The sequence below is a fragment of the Caretta caretta genome, chromosome 3 (assembly GCF_965140235.1).
Source record: "Caretta caretta isolate rCarCar2 chromosome 3, rCarCar1.hap1, whole genome shotgun sequence".
Taxonomy (NCBI): domain Eukaryota; kingdom Metazoa; phylum Chordata; order Testudines; family Cheloniidae; genus Caretta; species Caretta caretta.
This window is the reverse complement of record NC_134208.1, coordinates 46,269,481-46,288,266: the sequence shown is the minus strand read 5'-3', so window position 1 is coordinate 46,288,266 and position 18,786 is coordinate 46,269,481. Positions and strand designations below refer to the sequence as shown.

Sequence of the window (18,786 nt, the reverse complement as noted above, 5' to 3'; positions counted from 1 at the left end):
TGTCCCCCCTCCCCAGCTTTGAAAGTATCTTGTCTCCTCATTGGTCATTTTGGTCAGGTGCCAGCAAGGTTGTCTTAGCTTCTTAACCCTTTACAGGTGAAAGGGTTTTTCCTCTGGCCAGGAGGGATTTAAAGGTGTTTACCCTTCCCTTTATATTTATGACACATGTGATGCCTCTATCTTACCTATGTTGTATATGCAGGTTTTGACTGACCACATAAGATAGTCAGTCTTCTCCACAGGGGAAGTGAACGAGGCTGTGCCGGAGGGCTGGGGTCAGGCAATGGTGTTGGAAGGTTGCACCCCAGGAGTATTGCCCACCTGTTGACACAGCTCTATCCTGACCCCAGCATTTTAGAGAGACACCAGATTCATGAAGAAACTTGCCTTCTCTGCAAAACTGGGACTTTGAATGCAAATCCTTAGGAATACTTAAATATAGTGTTGATCACTGATGACACCTAACAGCAATAATTGTTCAATTAACATATAGTATTATAATAAACTTAATTGATTCTACAACTTCAGAGTCAAAGTGAACAAGCAAAATGGATTATGTCAGTTGAGTAAATGTCACAGAAAATCTGGCTATTTCCTTCAGAAACTGATGTGCACGATAGCAAGTAAGTAGGAAGTTGCTATAGCCAAGAACTGAATGGCATCTATTCAAATGCCATTCACTAACTAGTCAGAGAATGAAATGTCACAATCCAGGAAAACTTTGCATCTGCCCTCTGTGTAGCTCTTTTCCATGTAGTCTGAATGGACTAATAATTAAAATATTTTAAATATTGATTAGATGCGAGTTCTTTGCATAATCACTTTATCAAAGCAAAGATATTGTTTTTATAGATACAAAGTTTTTGGCATAACGTACAACGTGGAGAACCATTTTGTATGTGGTCCAAGTGACAGCTGGCATTTCTACAATGAATTTTGGAGTTAAAAAGGAAAGGAAGTGGAAATATTCCAGCCACAAATGAAGAGTTCCTCCTGGCAGGGTGCAGGATCTGGGGCTTGCCCTGCTCTGGCGCTCCAGCTGGGAAGTGGGGTCAGGGTCTTGCCCCACTCCTCACGGCTCCCAGAAGCAGCAGCATGTCCCCTCTCCAGCTCCTACACATAGGGGCAGCCACAGGGCTCTGCACACTACCCCCACCCCAAGCACTGCCCCCGCAGCTCCCATTGGCTGGGAACCACATAGGAACTGAAGCAGGGACATGCCACATGCTTGAGGTAAGCACCACCCAGAGCCTGCACCCTGACCACCTCCTACGCCCCAACCCTCTGCCTCAGCCCTGATCCCCCTCCCATCCTCTGAACCCTTTGGTCCCAACCCACAGCACCCTCATGTACCCACAATCCCTCATCCCCAGCCCCTTCCCAGAGCCCGGTACCTCCAGCCCTCATCTCCCCTCCCCCTGCTCCACATCCCAACCCCCTGCCCCAGCCCAGAGCTCCCTCCTGCACCCTGCACTCATTTTTGGTCACATCCCACAGTCTGCAACCCCAGCCGGAGCCTGCACCACAACCCCCAATTTCGTGAGCATTCATGGCCCGCCATTCAATTTCCATACCCAGATGTGGCCCTCGGGCCAAAAACTTTGCCCACCCCTATGCAAAACGTGAAGTGCTTAGCCTCACATGCTAAGGACAAAACATTATACTAAATACACAGAGAAACAGGAAGCCTGTTAAAGCCCTTTAAATAATGCAGTCATATGAGAGAAACAAGAACAGTCAAAGATCAAGGACTAGATTGTATAACTTTTATTCCTCTGGCAAGCACCTGCTCACATGAGTAGTACTATTGACTTTTCACCAGCGAAAGTAAAATTTATACTCTTGGGCCCCAGGTGAGCTGTATCATATTTTTAAAAACTACAATTTCGCATGTATAGACACTGACACAATATTCCAGTTGCTAGTTTAATGTATCAGTCTTGCCAGGAAGGAATCAGGTCATGCACCAAAGTCCTGATCCTGCAAACGCTTACACGTGTGCTTAACTTTAAGCACATGTAATCCTGTCAGTGTGACGACTCAAACGGTTAAAGTTAAGCTTGCTTTTAAGTGTTTGCAAGGTCTGGGCCCAAGATCATAGGGGCATAAATTTCTCAGATGTTTAATGAAATAGGCAGGTCTTAACAACAGACTAAATTTAGGCATGAAACCTAGAGCTCGAGCTTGGATAGAAACTTTTAATAAACTGAATAAACAGGAAGTTTGAATAATCAAAAGCTGCAGCCCAAATGCCGTGTCACAGGAACAGAAGAAATGTCAGGTACACATATCTCAAAATACCTTAAAGTGGAAAAATGAGCAAGAGATCTGAAAAACTTGGGATTTCAGTCTTTAAATGTATTTGTAATGAAAGACTGTCCAAGTGGCATCCTAATAAGAAATACAAAGAACCCCAAAATTCAGAAGAGTGTATATTCATGTATTGTCTGCACATATATAGGATAATTAAACTACAGAAGTGTTAAATGAACCAATACAGTGTTATTGTCGATTATTTTTTATTGTGGTGGCCCCCTGGCTGTGCAGCAGCCAAAATTTGGGTCCTGGAAGGGTGGTTTCCCTTTAGGTGAGAAATCAGTGACATGGAGTCATAATGTAATTTATTTACAAAAATGTACACCACCCCTGTTGCCTTGAACAGCAGCAGGAACAAACTATCTGCAACCCTCTTTTTCAGAAACCTCTGATAAGCCACTCTGGCCCCTGTCCTGAAAAGTAACTACCTTTTTGTCTCTACTTCTCTTCAGGGACTCACAGAAACTCCTGCTCACTCACTCCAACTGCTTAAAAACACATAATGTTGCAGCCCCCAACCACTTTTTTCATTTGGAAGTGGAGAACCTTGTTAACTTCACACAGGGAGCTATTGCAGAATACTTATTCTGGTTAATTTCCCCATGTAGAGAAGCCCTTTGTTTTGGAACATCAGTCTTCTCCTACCATTACATAAGATCCAGGAAGGAAAATGAGGCATGCTGCACTAGGATTTTGGAGAGGGAAACAACCCATCACAACATACTTAGTGGTAAAGTTATATGTATACACAAAAATTGGTACTGGGAAGTTAAGAATAAGGCAAATCTGAAAGCATTTGACAGCTGTTTTTTGTCTGGCTGGTTTTCATTCCTTTTGGTTGTGATTCCTTGTTGGTATTATGTACATGCTATGTCTGGGTTTTTTTTTAAATGAATAAATCAGACCATTTATAAAATGCTTTCCGCCCGACTCTTCCACATTTAATTGTCATGATTCATTGTTTGCTCCAAGCAAAGGTGCTGTCTTGAATAATTTTACTACTGGCCGGGTTACAAGGAAATGCATGGGAACACACAATCACAGATGGAGTCTGACTTTTTTCAGTGTAGCTGCCATTGACTCTAACTGAAGATGAGGGTGCTCAATTGCTTCTGAAAATCAGCACTATTACAGTCTCCAGGAATAAATATCCAAAAGTCAGACAGTGAAAATCTGGAAAAGGTTGGGAAGGATGTCCTTGCAGAAGATTTTTTTATCAGAAAAACAACATTCTCCTTAGCTGGTGAGTATTCATTGTATTATGGACCTGATCCTATGCCTATTGAAGTCAGTAGCATGGATTTCAGTGGTGCAGGACTGGGCCCTCTACGTCTTCTTTTTGTTTAATTTTTGATCTCCACTCCTGCATCCTTTTTGTGCTTGATTTCTTCCTGAAGTGTTTGTCTCCTAATTAGACTATAAAGACAAGGATCTTGTCTTCACATGTATCTGTAAAATATGTTCACCTATGGTACTGTATAAACATGAATAGTAATAAACTATATAGGCATGTGGTTTCAATTTGTGATGTTTGTTAAAAGTGAATGCTATAACTAATTGCTCCTGGAGAATGAATTAGAGTAGCTGATATTCTCATAGAAATATAGTGTCATAATCATACCTACCCAATTATTCTATACAACGCAGTAGACAAATCCTACTTCAACAACTGTTATAAGTTGGGGAGCTGAAAAAGATGGAGAGGTGCAGCAACCGTTGACTGAATTTCAGAGTCCACCGCTGTAGTGTTGCACCTTGAAATTGTGAGATCTTCCTTCCTTCCTTCCATGGATTGGATTGTGATTAACACTGCAATCCATGCACTATACCCCCAAAAAGAATACAAAGATGTAGTCAAGGATGGGGCTTCCAATCAATAATTCAATGTAATTCAGTTAATACTTCAACTTCAAGTCATTCCCTTGTGCTATTACAATTATAGCACCCAGAAGCTGCTTTCTGCAGTAATTAAAGATATGGTCCCTGTCTGAAAAGCTTAGAATCTAAATTCTGATGTGAAACAACAGTGAGGGGGAATAAACAAATAAAAGACAGAGGAAGAGAGAAGTAGGACAAAGCTTCATGGCCTTTCTGCAGTTGTGCACCTTCTTCAGAGGGTGAGGGAGGGGAGAGTGACAAGCTCCAGGATCCTCTGCCTCAGAGCTGAGGTACCCCTAGAATCCTGGCCCATCCACTGCACCATGAAACAACAGAACAAAACCAGTTCTGCTGCCACGGAAGACACTGTGGTTTATACGAGCCAGGATTTTCCCTGAGAGAGAGAGGAGCAGGCTGAGCGCAGGCCTGTGAGTTAGAAGCTCCTGAATGCCAGTCCCTGTGAAGATGCAGATACCCTTGCCTAGGCGGTCACTTAACCTCTCTGTGCCATGTAGGTGGATAGAAATGTGGATAGAAAAACTACTGATGACACCTCCTAATCTCAGAGGGGTGGTGGGAGGTTTAGTTTATTCTGTGTAAAGTGCTTTCATGATGATCAGTACTCAGTGTTTTTATTTTCCTTATTTGCCTTTCATCCTTTCTTTTATCTTTATGTCGCTTTTGTCTCTTTCTGGCTCTAGCCACCCCTTCCTTTTTAAAATTCTCCTTCTGCATTTTCTACTGGCTGCCAGCAAGGGCCAGGGGGATGATATCTGATGGAAAGATCCACAGAGCTTGCTGTTTTCTCGGATCAAGGCAATCACAAGGTGGCAGGGCTAACACTGATGCCAAATAAATATGTATGTGCTCCTGAGTGGTTAGGATAAGAAGTGTCAACACTGGGAGGTTTTTAATTACAGTTTCTGTCTGAAATGGGAAGGCAATATAACATGAGAGGAAGATGTACTAGCAGGAATGGGAAATACGAATTTAATTATTTGACCTGGACTTTCGTTGTCTTGAAACTATATATTTTCCTGTTGCTAGGCACCACCTGTTCCTTCTAAATGGTACAGCTGGCTCTGGGAATCCACAGTAAGTTTGATATTTCAACTCAGGTCCAGGTCAATCTAATATTTAGGTGTAATCCAGGCCTTAGAGAGTAATCATTTGCCTACAGCACTGAGTACTGCAATGAGATGTAAAAGAATAAGTGAGAATGAAAATCCCATTACACCCTGTCAGTAAGTCTTCAGTTACTCTTAGGGCAGCAGCTTCTGTGTTAATGTGAATCACAGGAAGTGGGTTAGAAATGTTCAGACAAGGCATGACAGTACATTTTAATGGGTGGGAAATTGGCCACTGATTTCAGTAGGGGCAGGACTGTCCTGACATGAATTACATTGGGATGAGATGGAGAGCAAAAGCACTCTCAAGGAACAGAGTAAATATTAAAGATACAAATGCCAGTAATTAGCTCATCTCTAGGAAAAGAGGGTTAGTTTATTCACAGCTGGTCTTGTGCTGTGGTGTTAAAATAGTCAGAACAAAACTTCAGCCAATCATCTGTTTATAATACCTGCCAAGCAAGAAACATTAAAACAAAAAGAAACTTGGTCAGTAACTTTTTCCACGAGGCTCAAGTAATTATGTAGTTGGACACAGTTGTACAAACAGCATGAAGAGAAGCATTTGTCGTTGGTACAAAAGAAGAAAATACCGTATTCAGTAGAGGGAGTAGATATTGAAATTTAAACCTTATTTAATACAATATTTGATTTAAAGAGATCTGTAATCATATCCCCCTTACCTTGCTGATAAAAAACCTGAAGCTGCCTAAGTAAGCCTGGACAGAAGCCAATGAAACATAAGATTGGGGATTTTGGACTAAATGAGAGAGTGGCAAATAATGAATGGTGATGTCTATGACCTTCTAATCAAATAAAATATAATATTTTAAAACATTTATTTAGCATTTATGTGATCCATTTATATCTAGCAGTGCCTGGGGCTTCAAACTGACATAAAATTGTAGCAGAAAAAATATCTATCAATCCAGCTCCATACCAATGTAGAATTGTTCCTTGAAATATATATTTCCATTTTTTTGTCCCCACTATTTGAAATATCTCCAGGGATGGGGCTTTCACTACTTCTTTAGATTGTTTCATGGTTCTCTTATTGTCAGAGATTTCCACCTAATATTAACAAATTATTACTCTCCGTCCTTGGTATTTATACCCTTAAATATTAGTAGTTATTTATTATGTCCCCCTTAATCCTCATTTAGCCAAGCTGAATAGTACATATTTAAAGAGGGAGTGTGTCTAATGACTACAGCAGTAGCTGGCATGTCATGACTCAAGTTCTGTTTTCATGAAGGACTAGTCGACTTCTCCCCAATTTCCATAAGTGCTCAGCCCTTCGCATAAACGTTGTGAGAACTCATGTTTATGAAGTACTTTGAGATTCTGGCATGAAAGATGCAAAATGAATGCAAAGTATTATTTTAAACTTCCTTAAATCTGTCTGTCCAAGTCCCTGATCACTTTTGTTGCTGGGCTCTGACCTCCTCCTACTTCATCTACATCTTTCTGATAATGAGGTGCCAATAACTTACTGAACACAGCATTCTACCTGCAGTGTCAGTAGATTTCTGCAGAAAGGGGCCATTGTGTCATTAATAAGAGTAACATCTTCAATCATGGTGCAGTTGTGATGCATGTTCCAAACCCCTGACCTATGATGTCATGCCTCAGTATACACAGCCCCAAAATCTGACCTCTGCCTGAGCCTTTGGTTAAAGTATTACTCTTAACACCAAAGTTACATTCCAAATCTGAAAGGCTCTTAAATAATTAAACCACAATCAGTTTGTTTGCTTAATTTTGATTACCGGATAATTCTGAGATTGCATTTCACTTTTAATGACCTTGCCCTCTTTTCCTGATTGATAACAAGGTCTGCTTGGGCACCCTCTAGAGATGTCTGGGTGAGCAGGGAAACAACTGCTGATAGGCCACTTGCAAACTGTCACACTGCGAACCTGCTAGCAAAAACAAACCCCCCCTTCCGTATCTCTCTCCTTCCCTCCACTCACCAATAATGGTCCCTCCCTCCCTTGAGTGCTAGCAGTTGTGGGAGAAGGAGACAACCAGGCAGCCCATATGCAGACTGGGCCTAATGCAAAGCCAATTGAAGGCAATGGAAAAACTCCAGTTGACTATAGTTTGGGTTCCGAGTCATTTTAGTGCTTTTATACCACAGTGACGGGGCACTTGACAGATATGGAGTTCACACCTTATATATCTGCTATGGAATAGTCCCATTAGCACCTTCATTCTGCCTCAGAGGGCATTACTGAGCTCCATCTATCTATCATTGGAAGCAGTATCTCTGCTCCCCGGCCTTCTGCTTCTCTCCTTTTTACAGGCAGCTCTGGAGTGATACTTTTATTTTAAAAAATACTAGATTGGGTCTTAATTATTTAAGTATTTTTCAGATTTTAAAAGCTGTTTTGGTGAGAAAGTAACACTTTAAAGAATCATAATTCATCCACAAACCAGAGACACAAATGTGTTAGACAGCAGACTGCTGGGGCCCAGGGAGTGAGTTTATTTAAAGCACATTTTCAAGCCAATTTTAGCTCTACAGGTGTGAACACACCTGTTCCATTCTATAGGCATGCAAAGACAACTTAGCTAAAGTGGAAAAACAGCCCTGCTCCTTCTCCCATTAAAATCAATGGCAAAACTCGCACTGACTTCATTAGAAGCAGGACTGGGGCCATAGGCTGAAATGAATATTCCTCCAATGTCTAAAAGAAATGGATTTCAAATTTAAGAGCCTCTTAAGTGGTAACTTGTTTGAAGGGCTGCAGCTGAGATATCTTGAGCTTGATTTATCAGAAGTGCTGAACACACTGAGTTCCAGATGAAGTCAACGAGGGAATGTGAGTACTCAGCCCCTTGGAAATTATGGCCAAGTCTCAAGCCATGCACCCAAAGTCACTGGATGCTTTTAAAAACGTAGGCCTTGGTCTTTCAGACATAATGTGCCTTGTGAATTTAGGATTCAAGACAAAATCCTTACCCTGACAATGTTCTCTATAGACTCCTTTTAATTTTTCTGTTAATAAAAGAATGCAATCAATGATGCAGGAGCAGGTGACTATAGAGAGAGAATGTGTGTGAGTGTACGTGTTTGGAATCTTAAAAGGGAAGATATCACCCATCCCCCTTTTCTCTTCTACACTTCTGCAATCTATTCATCACAATAAAATACTAACTAAATTTGAAATCCGTATTACTTTTAGCAGTTTATTTAATAAAGAGATCTACAGTGATATTCCAGTCCAATACCGAGATATGAACTGGCAGACAAAACTTGGAATCTTACCAACGTGCACTTTATATCATCCATCTAAGAGCCATGATAGACAAAGTGTTGCTGAAAACTGGCAGTGAAAGGCATTTTATAATTACAGTACTAATGGAATTACTCCACCAGTTACTAACTTTCCCAGTTTAGATTTTGAAGTAACAAAATTGGAGAAAATAACGTAAGTAAAACTACTTCAGTAAAAATCCTTTTTTAGCAGGTTTTCAAAGTTACAAATTTTTTTTTAAAGCTTCTTAACTAGCAATAATCAGAAGATGCAATTGCTATCTCCCTTACCATCCACACAAATCCTAGTTTTTGTTTTTTAAATAGTCTGCTGATAGTCAATTTGTAGATTATAGTAATTGTTTGTCAGAGTGATTTAGGACTGAAAAGTTGAGTGTTTTAGGCCCACCCTATCTAGTGGCAAAACAGTTTAAAGCTGGTTGTGGACAACCAAGGGTAAAACCCCCATACATCCTTTAACTTAGATCTCTACTTTAGATACAGCAATTTTATTTTGTTTTTTATTGGGTTTAAAAATGATTGACCCTTGCCACTCTAGCCAACCAAACTGTGTTATAATCTTGTTTTTCTGAAAAAGTTTAAACCAAACTTGGGGCTTGTTTACAAGTGTAATTCTGTGAGTCCATGTAATGGACCATTAGGGAATTGTGACATAGGCTTAAACATGATTCCCTAATGGTTCTACGACATGTTGTCCCAAACAAAAATACTGTGTCAATCCAATTGTCTAACTCAGGTAGTCTCGTGCTTTAGATGGGCCCTTTAAAGTTGTTTTATCTGTGTAGACTCTATGCTAAGGGGACTGAGGAAAACAAGGAAAACCCTTCCTTCCTCCTGGATCTCTTCGTCTGTGCCTCTAACTCAGAGATTCACAAACATTTTAAATAGTGTGGATATGAAACAATATCCATTATCTCCCCCTTCTACTGTAATTTCCATTGATCATTTAATCTCCTAGTCACGACTGCATAAAATCCTCATGACATCTACAGCAATTGCTTCTATACAGTAATGTTAGTCAATAATTTCAAGAGTATTTAAGAGCCAGTAACGTGATCAGCCCGCTCTCCATAGACTACCAGTGATCCACAGACCATAGTTTGAGAATCTCTGGTGTAACCACTGAATAACTTTCCAACTCTGGAGAATGCATTTTCCCCTGCACCCTCCCATATTTTCCATTATTATTTTCTAAATGCTACAGCATACTCTTTACTATGCCCCTGAACTTCGTCACCTTTTTTATGGATTCCTCTCTCCTTCTATTCTACTAAAAACATATGAATTTTCTAAATCACTGCTTTCTATCCGTCTTGGGGATTTCAATCACATCCACCATTGTAATAACTAAGGCCCAAATTCACAAAGGTACTTAGGTGCCTATCTGCCTCTTTAGGCCACATTTAGGTGCCACTGACATTCTCAAAACTGCCACTCAACTGTTGCCTAATCCCATAGGCATCTAAATCTCCTAGGTGCCTATGTTCCTACTGGTCAGCATTTGCAAAGTGTTGACTCCTCCCCACAGCAAACAGGCTGCTTGAAGTGCTAGTACAACCCAATGCCCTGATGGCCCCAAAGGGTGATTCTCAAACTGGAGCGTGGTGGGGATACGCCTACCTTGCCCATGGGGCCCAATCCTGTAGGCATGCTCTGAACACATCAAGGACCTAATACTTGCCACATCCCACAGCAGGAGGGCTGGATGCAGACCACTGATGGGGGAGGGGAGGCAGTATATCATCTGTACAAAAGACAGCCTGAGGCAAGCAGGTCAAGAATTTTTTTGAAAAATGTACACGCATCCTGGTAGTTAGGACAATCACCTAGGATGTGAGAGACTTGGGTTCTTGTCCCTGCTCCAGACTTCTACCCAAGCCTCACATCCCCAATGACTACCCTAATCACTAGGGGTCTCTCTCAGCATCTCCTGGTGGAGCTGTTCTGCTTTGTATAAATATTTATTGAAGCAGGGACTTGAGTCTCCCACACCCTAAGTAAGTGCCCTAACCAGGGATTTTTCATGAGTGTTCATGGCTGAGGAGCCCATCTGGAAGGAGGCATCTATCTCTGGTCTGTCAGTCAGATGGCTAATACCCAGATCAATGGGAGTTAGATCCCTCAATGTCGTTAGAGGATCTGGGCCTATGCGCTGCTGCTGCTTTGCTCAGCATTTCACTTCCGGCTAGCTTAGGTGACTCCCTGCTCAGCTTGCTGGCTACTGAGAATCCCTTCCCTAGGTGTCTCTCTCCCCCCCCATGCTTTGAAAAGGGAGCCTGGGTGCCTCATTTGCAGCTGAGAATTCTACTAGGGAGCAGTGTACATAGAGATTAGGCATTGTACAAAGTCCCTTTGTGAATCTGGACTTAGGTGCTTCTCAGGTAAATTTGATCCTCAATGAATTTCATGAAGTCTGCTTTTCTCCCTCCCCTGATGAAGTGAAGCTCTTCTTGGGATCTGCAACTTTTTATTTAATTTATCTTAACAAGCAAAGAGACTCACAACTTGCTCATTCAAACACTTCAGGTGAGCTCACTCATACTCACTCAATTTCAGCTGACTGGCTGCAAGATGCCTTCATTTACTTTCATTTGTGAAATTCCTTTTTGAGGCGGGAGAGACACATCAGGTAAATACTGATCTCCATTCTAGACTCCAAGCCAGTCACTATCCCCAAATTTTAATATATTATGTTATTACCAAAGAGATGTCAACATCCACACATTACTATTAGTTAAGGCTACGTTTTAGTCACGGGTATTTTTAATAAAAGTCACGGACAGTTTGTGAGCAGTAAACAAAAATTCATGGCCAGTGACTTGTCCGTGACTTTTACTAAAAGTACCAGTGAATAAAACTTGGGAGGGTGGTCCCTGCTTGAGGGCCCCATGGGTGCTGGAAGAGGGTGGCCCGGCTGCTTGGGAAGGAGTGGGGTGGGCGGCAGCATGTGGCCCAGGACCCCTGCTGATGCTTGGGGGGTCTGGGTGGTGGCACATAGCCTGGGAACCCTGCTGGTGCTGGGGGGGCATGGGCGGTGGCTCGTTGCCCAGGACCCCTGCTGGTGCTGGGCGGTGTTGGTGAGGCCAGCAGGCTCCCTACTTGACTCTGCACCTCCCCATCCCCCAGCAGCAGCAGAGTTTGGGTTTGGGAAGGGGCAGTGAGTTGGAGCATGGAATGGGATGAGGAGGGCTCTGGGCGGCTCCCCAGAAGCGGCGACATCCCCCTCGCTCAGCTGCTAGGTGGAGGAGTGGTGGGCAGGCTGCTCTGCGAGCTGCCTCCACCCAGAGCGCTGGCTTTGCAGCTCCCATTGGCTGAGAACTGCGACAATGGGAGCTGTGGCGGCGGTGCCTGCAGGCGGAGGCTGCGTGCAGAGCTGCCTGGCCACGCCTCCACCTAGGAGTTAAGTGAGGGGGATGTCACCAGTTCCGGTGAGCCCCTCAGGTAAGTGCTGCCCAGAACCCGCCTCACCCCATCCCATGCCCCAACCCCCTTCCACACCCAAACTCTGCTGCTGGCAGGGAGTGCAGGGGCCTGAGACTGCCCCAGCAGCAGCCGGTGTGCCTGGCGCAGGGGCTGCCTGCGCTGCCCCCTGAGCTGGGCGCACTGGCCGCTGCAGAAGTCACAGAGATCACGGAATCCGTAACTTCTGTGACGAACTTGCAGCCTTACTATTAGTTTATGTCACAATTCACCACATTCCTTATCCACCCATATACTCTCCCTTTATTTATTGTCCTTATTTCGTGTGTTAAAGTCTATCTAATTTGGATGGCAAACACCCCCAGGGCAGAGAGCAAGGGAATTTTATTTCTCTATTAAGTACCCTGCACGCTGGAGAGAAACCCAAGAATATATTTTACCTATGGATACTGTAACTTTTGTAAACACTCAGATATTCTGGTGAGGAGTTGGATAAGTAGAGAGAGAGAAAAAGCGGATAGTTATCTAGAATTGTATTTATTATATGACTCAAAAACCACATTAAACTACTGTAATGTTATTAAGGTTGCACAGTCAAGCACTCAAACGTTAGGAAATGGCAGAATTACAGTTGACTATGCAACTTTAATTCAACTCCTTATGCATATGAATGATACACTCTTTAATTATATGATCACATGATATTTCTCCACCGGACCTATGCCTCACTCAGTGCACAGGCTACAGCATTTCAAAGAAAAGGTCTCGCTTATGTTTTTCCCTAATCTCATTCTCAGAAACAGCTGAACTGTTTTGGCTTAAAATTTTCCCCAAAAATTTAGCCTGAGGCAGTTACTTGGCATGCAAAATTTCAGTCCAAACTGTTGACGTTCAGCAAAGTTATAAGCAACTAAAAACAGGGTCTTATGAGGTACATCTACAATGCAAGTGAAGGTGTGATTGTAGCGCAGGTCGGCAAACCCTTGCTAGCTTTAATCTAGGCAGCAAGGGTAACAACAGCAGTGTCGATGTGTCAGCAGGGCTAGCGACCAGAGTACAAGTGTTCTTGACGCTGGCGGAAAAGGGTCAGGCAACCTAAATAACAGGCTGTTCTAGAAACCCTCTCTGTTTGGCAGTGCTAATGTGATCAGAAAACATCAACAGGCAACACTGAAAGAAGAATGTATAGGATGGTTACTGCCAGGCTGGCCCAAAATCCTACCTTGCCCTGCATGTTACCCCTTTGCTCCAGACATCGCCCGAGCAGGAGCCCATGGGTGAGAGGTTTTTTGCAGGAGTGGGTGGGTGAAATTCTGTGGCCTGCGTTGTGCAGGAGGTCAGACTAGGTGATCATAATGGTCCCTTCTGACTTTAGTATCTATGGATCATTAACCCTTGTGCAGAGTCCTGAACGCAAGCCACGTGGAGTGCAGCGACCTCCTGCACCATTACAGGCCCGCTCTGCCACCCGCTCTCACTGTAGGGGGTAAGATGTCCAGATGTCCCAATTTTATACAGCCAGTCTTGCTATTCAGGGCCTTTTCTGACACAGGAGCCTATTATCCCCATCCCCTGTCCTGATTCCTCACACTTGCTATCCGGCCACCCTAGCAGGGGGCGGGCAGCGTCTGGGCTGACCCCCGCTGCGAGCTGCCAAGTCAGCGGCCCGCGCTAGCAGCGGGGAGGCGTGGGGGGAGCCTGGGCAGCACCTCCCGACAACAGCCCCGATTGGCCGCCTCGGCCGCCGGCTGACTGGAGTGATGAGCCGAGAGTTTGGGTTTCCAGCGGCAGAGAGCAGCGAGCTCAGCCCGGACCCGCCCCTCACGCGGGGTGGGGCATGCTCTGAGCAGCCCAGGGGGCCGGCTGGATGGGAGACATAACGGTCCGGGCCGGGCTGTGCAGCTTTTCTCGGGTGGGGCCTAGAGGGGAAGGGGGCGATGGGGCGCAACCACCCCCCAGCCCCACAACTCACTGACTCCCCCAGCCCCACCACCCCCGCCTCCTCTGGGGCGGACCTCGCCACCCCAGCCGCTCCTCGGGATCGTGCTTCCCTTGTCCCCGCGCCGCTGCTCCGCCGGATCGCACTTTGCCCATCAGCAGGCGCGTCTCCGCCATTCGCTCCCAGGCTCCGCTGCCACTCAGCCTCGCCCCCTTCTCCCCGCCCCGTCTCTTCCTGTCCCCGTGGGGCTCCCGAGTCCCGAACGTTCCATCGTCCCTGGATTGGTCCTGGCGATCATGACGTCATAGCGCCCCCCTTTCCAGACCGCTTCTCATTTGTCCCCAGCACCATTGTTACGTCACAATCAGCCCACGATTTACTCAGGGGACCGCACTTCCCCCTTCTTCCCCCCGCCTTCCTCCGCGCGGCGCCCGGCCCGGCCCTTCCCTCCCCGCCTCTGCAGCGTGACAGCGCCGGCCGGCAGCCGCTACCTCGCCGCCTCCCTCCTCCAGCGCTAGCTGCCGCCGCCCGAAGCTGCTCGCGGAGTGAGGAGAAGGTAAAAGTCCTGCCGGGCAAACTTCCCCAGAGCCTCCGGGCAGGGCGCCCGCCGCCCCTCCAGGCGGCCCGGCAACTTGTGCTGCCCCGCCCGGCCCGCGGAGCGGCGGCTCTCGTGGGGTGGTGGCGGCGAGCTGGGCCCCCGCAGCAGCCTGTGGGAGCCGCGGCTGGTGGTTAGGGTGGGCGCCGCTGACAGACGGTGCGGGCTGGAGGAAGCGGCGGCGGCCGGATGGTGGAGGGAGCCTGGCGCTGTTTCCAGGCAGCGTTCATGCGACCGTGCGGTTGCACGCAGTAAATAAATAAATACATAAAATAAAAATCAGAACATGAGAGGGCGCGCGGTGCATCCGCCGCGCATCTCTGGGCTGGCCGGCGGGGCGGTGCTGCGTCCAGGCCTGGGGGGGCTGGAGCGTACTGCCGGGAGCTAGCGCTGTTTCCTGTGGGGAAAAGTGGTGGGGAGCAGCCGGAGCTTTTTCGATGGCCGGGAGAGACGCAACAAGTGGTGCCTCTGGTGTGCTGCTGCTTGCGGGAATTTGCCACTCCCATGCTCGTGGCCAGGTACCGCGTCTGCACCGAGAGCTACTTCGGACTGCTCCCCAGCGCCCTGCTCCCGCTAGCTGAGGGGATCGCGACCATTTCCTAGTTCCGGAGGGCAGCCGTGGTCTTGGGGCTGGGTGCCCGGAGTTCTGGCTTTTCGGCTGACTGGCTGCGTGGCCTCTAGTTAGCCCCGGAACCTCCGTGGGTCTTGGGTTTAAATCCCCGCTGTAGCATGGGGGTTAGAACCCGCACCTCCTTCCCAAAGATATAAGGAACGCTTGCAAAACATGCTGAGATCCTCAAACGGACGGAGCTGCGAAAGTGCAAAGTGGTGTATCATGCTGGTGGATAAACTGAACATGCCAGATTGACTATTACTGGGGATTTATTCCTGATCTACAGTATATTGCCATATGAATGGAAAATGTGTTGGTTTGGTAATGTCTGAAGGTTTTTTCATTTTATGGGATGTAATTAAGTGAAAGCAAATGGGGGGGGGGAGCACAGACCTTCCCTTCAAGCTTTTTCTTGAGTACAACCACTCAAGGGTGTGATGCAATTTCTCATTGCCATGACTACTGCATCCTCTTTAACTTCAGCAGCAGCTGACTTTCTCCTTTTGCTTACTTGACGCATAAGTAGAGAAAGAGGGAATATAGAATGGAAAGCAGGGAAGAAGTGTTCCCAGAAGTCAAGGTGTTAATCATAAGGGAATTGTAATCATTTGTAAAATATCCCCAAAGGTGCCCCTGAAAGAGTTAGATAAACTGCTCCTGAGGGAGGGCTAAATCCCATTATGGTGTAAGAAGATTTCTGCGGCGTTTCCCCCTCGTGATCAAATACCGTATGGATTAGTATTCTGATGGAAAGAAACAAATTCCAGATTGAACATGTTCAGTGAATAAGAACAACAGGCAGATTTTGATTTTAAGGAAGCTCCACAGGGCATTAGTATCAGATGAGGAGGAGTTCTGTAGAGGTGACTGGATATGAACAGTATTTTGGCAATCTAAATTTAGAGCTGGTGGGGAATGTTTTGATTAAATGTTTTTCTGCCACAAAATTCCAATTATTCAAAACTGAAACTTTCGGTGGAAATAAATCCATTTCTGTGAGAATTTCATTGGGAAGGTTTCTTCAGTCTAGAATGGAATTTTTGGTCAAAACAAGAGAGACACACTAGATAAGCTCAGTAGTTAGGGCGCTCATCTGAGATGTGGGAGACTAGTCCTTGCTCTGAATCAGGCAGAACAGGGACTTACTAAATATTTTTTAGGCCAGACAGCAAATCAGGTAGAGCAGAAATTTGAACGGGGGTCTGCCACATCCTAGGTGACTGCCCTGACCACTGGCTATTCTGTGTATGGGTGTGTAAGAGAGATATCTTGGTTTTTCATGGAAAAAATTCACACGGCCTTTATTTCATTCTGTATTAGAATTAAAACAATTTCTGAAACCTGAATTTTTTTTGCAAACAGGAAATCTCATTTTCTGGCCAGCCCTAAACTACATATACTTTAAAAAGGGAACAATAAATACAGAATTTTCCCCTTAAATTCATGGGGGGGGGGGGCAGGGTGGCAAGCCATTATATTCCATTTATGCAAAGCCATAGAGGTATGCAATTCTTTTAAAAATGTGAGAAGACTAGGTATCCTGAATAATTTATTAATCCTTGTGTTACTTAACTAATTTAGATTTTAATCAGGTGAAAGAGCAGACAGGATAGTCTCGATGACTGAAAGGCATTGGTGTTGGGGCATTTTTAAAAAATATAGACATAATGCTTAAGGTATTGTATAAGGTATTTTAGGGAGAGGAAAGGTTGTCAGCAAAACTACACATTAAAGCTTTGTGGAAGCCAACTAACTAGTTCTACTTCTTCTCTAGTTCAGTCCCTCCATCTCCTTCCCTAAACAAATTAGTCTTCAGAGCCCCTAATCTGACTTTTAAGTACACCCTACCAGCCTATGTTCATATTCTTGAGAGGTTCCATATTGTAGCCAGCGCCCTTTCAACGGTAACTTTGTTGTTGTCAAAAGACACAAGACATATCCTCTCCAGAGGTGAGCATGTTGGCTGCACGGCACTCTCAGCCCAAGGAGCAAGAGACTAGCATAAAGGGCCTAACGAGTTTTGGGAGTGCACAATACAACTATTATGGCTCCCCCATGTCCTAACTGACATCTGTTAGTGGGGGAAAGAGTCAGATGCCTGTCTTTGATCAGCAAAGCATTGATGGCTGTTGGTTAAAGTGCAATGCAGGAGGCTCAACAGGGGTATTATTGATTAGGGAGTGGGGGGAATTGATGCTACTGTAGATAAGGTGCTGGGCTACAGAGTAGGAAGCCACTGAAAATGAATGTATGCTACCTGAAGCACAATTATGCAGCTGAAGCTAAAAGAAAGTAGGTGTAGCTGTGTGAGGAAATGAGTACTTGTGTTACAGTAACTTTCAACAAGGCTTTGTACTTGTAGTATTTTTTCACAAAACCTTCCACCATCACATTATCACTGGTGGCAGCAACTGTTGGAGTACTAGTGTATTCAGGCCATTGGCAGCTGCTAACATTTTAATCATTTGGTTTACTCTAAAAGGCTTGTGGACTTGGCCTGGTGGTGGTTTATGGCTGCAAAATTTTAATGTAGATTCAAATGCTGTACTGTATAGGTATTGAGTTGCTAGTGTAAACAGGAGACAGGTATTCAGATTTTTCATGATGGGGGAGGGGTGGGTAAAACATCTGAGCTTTGTCTGTACTCGTATTTACACTATTGTCTTGCCTCATTGGATCTTGTGTACACTGGTAAACTTCATGGCTACAAGATACCACCGGTGTAGCTTTGCCAATGGTAGTAGTGATGGAAGCTGTAATAGAGACAGGAATCAAGAGTTTACCACTGTCATCTAAACCTGTTCAGCAGCTACGCCTGGAGTTCTGTAACATGGATGCTAATTTTTCTAAGGTGGACTAAACAAGGTTTGGGTAAGGAGAGATCAGCATCTTTTGATGGGGAATTGGGACAGTTGCCAAATGGGGACTTGTACCTGCCCCGTGTGATGGGAACTGCACCTGTGCTAATAGGATGCCAGCCAGCTACAAATGTCTGAGTATTAGTATTTTTCTGCATCCGATGAAGTGGGCTGTAGCTCACAAAAGCTTATGCTCAATAAATTTGTTAATCTGTAAGGTGCCACAAGTACTCCTTTTCTTTTTGCGAGTATTTTTTTGAAGACTTTTGATGCCATTAAACTACATGGGTTAATCTAGAGGAAATAACTTTCCACCTTTGAAGCATGCCTGAGCCTGATAAAAGGACATTGTAGTTAAATTACCAAGCTTACATTTTAAGATTGTTTTTAGAGGTGAAGACTTCATTACTGGATAGCAAGACTCACAGGTCAAGTAAACTGAAACAGAAGCCAAAGTTTGCTTATATAACTGAGTTCCTTGAAGGATACATATTGCTTAACAATACACACTGAAAAACTCAAGGGGTGTCTTTCTAAGTGCCTGTTTAATGTCTTTTTTGAAAATGAGTTAATACAAATCTTCTGCATGCCAATGTGCAAGTGTAACTGCAAAAGAGGATAGTAGCAAAAATAACTGATGTGAGTTCTGTTGTGTAAGATTAGGAAGAGACTGACAAATGGACCTTTTGTTCTATTATATAGTGCATGCTGTGTTTTAAAACTGTTACAATATACAAGTGTCATATAAAATGTATTTTAT

General features: G+C 44.7%; 1 protein-coding gene across 2 annotated transcripts in view; it reads left to right on the top strand.

The window, feature by feature from the left end:
• The first annotated feature begins 14,314 nt into the window (after positions 1 to 14,314).
• The window catches only part of ELOVL5 (ELOVL fatty acid elongase 5), a 56,965-nt gene continuing 52,493 nt past the window's right edge, over positions 14,315 to 18,786 (top strand). Inside the window, exon 1 of one of the 2 annotated variants that reach the window (XM_048845285.2) lies at positions 14,315 to 14,516. Coding sequence is in view for 1 of the 2 variants with exons in the window: in XM_048845284.2 (XP_048701241.1) it covers positions 15,477 to 15,489 (13 nt within the window). In the remaining variant the exon portion in view is untranslated. Of the gene's footprint in view, positions 14,517 to 15,461; positions 15,490 to 18,786 lie in introns of those variants that run through there. The other variant, XM_048845284.2, reaches the window with a different exon arrangement.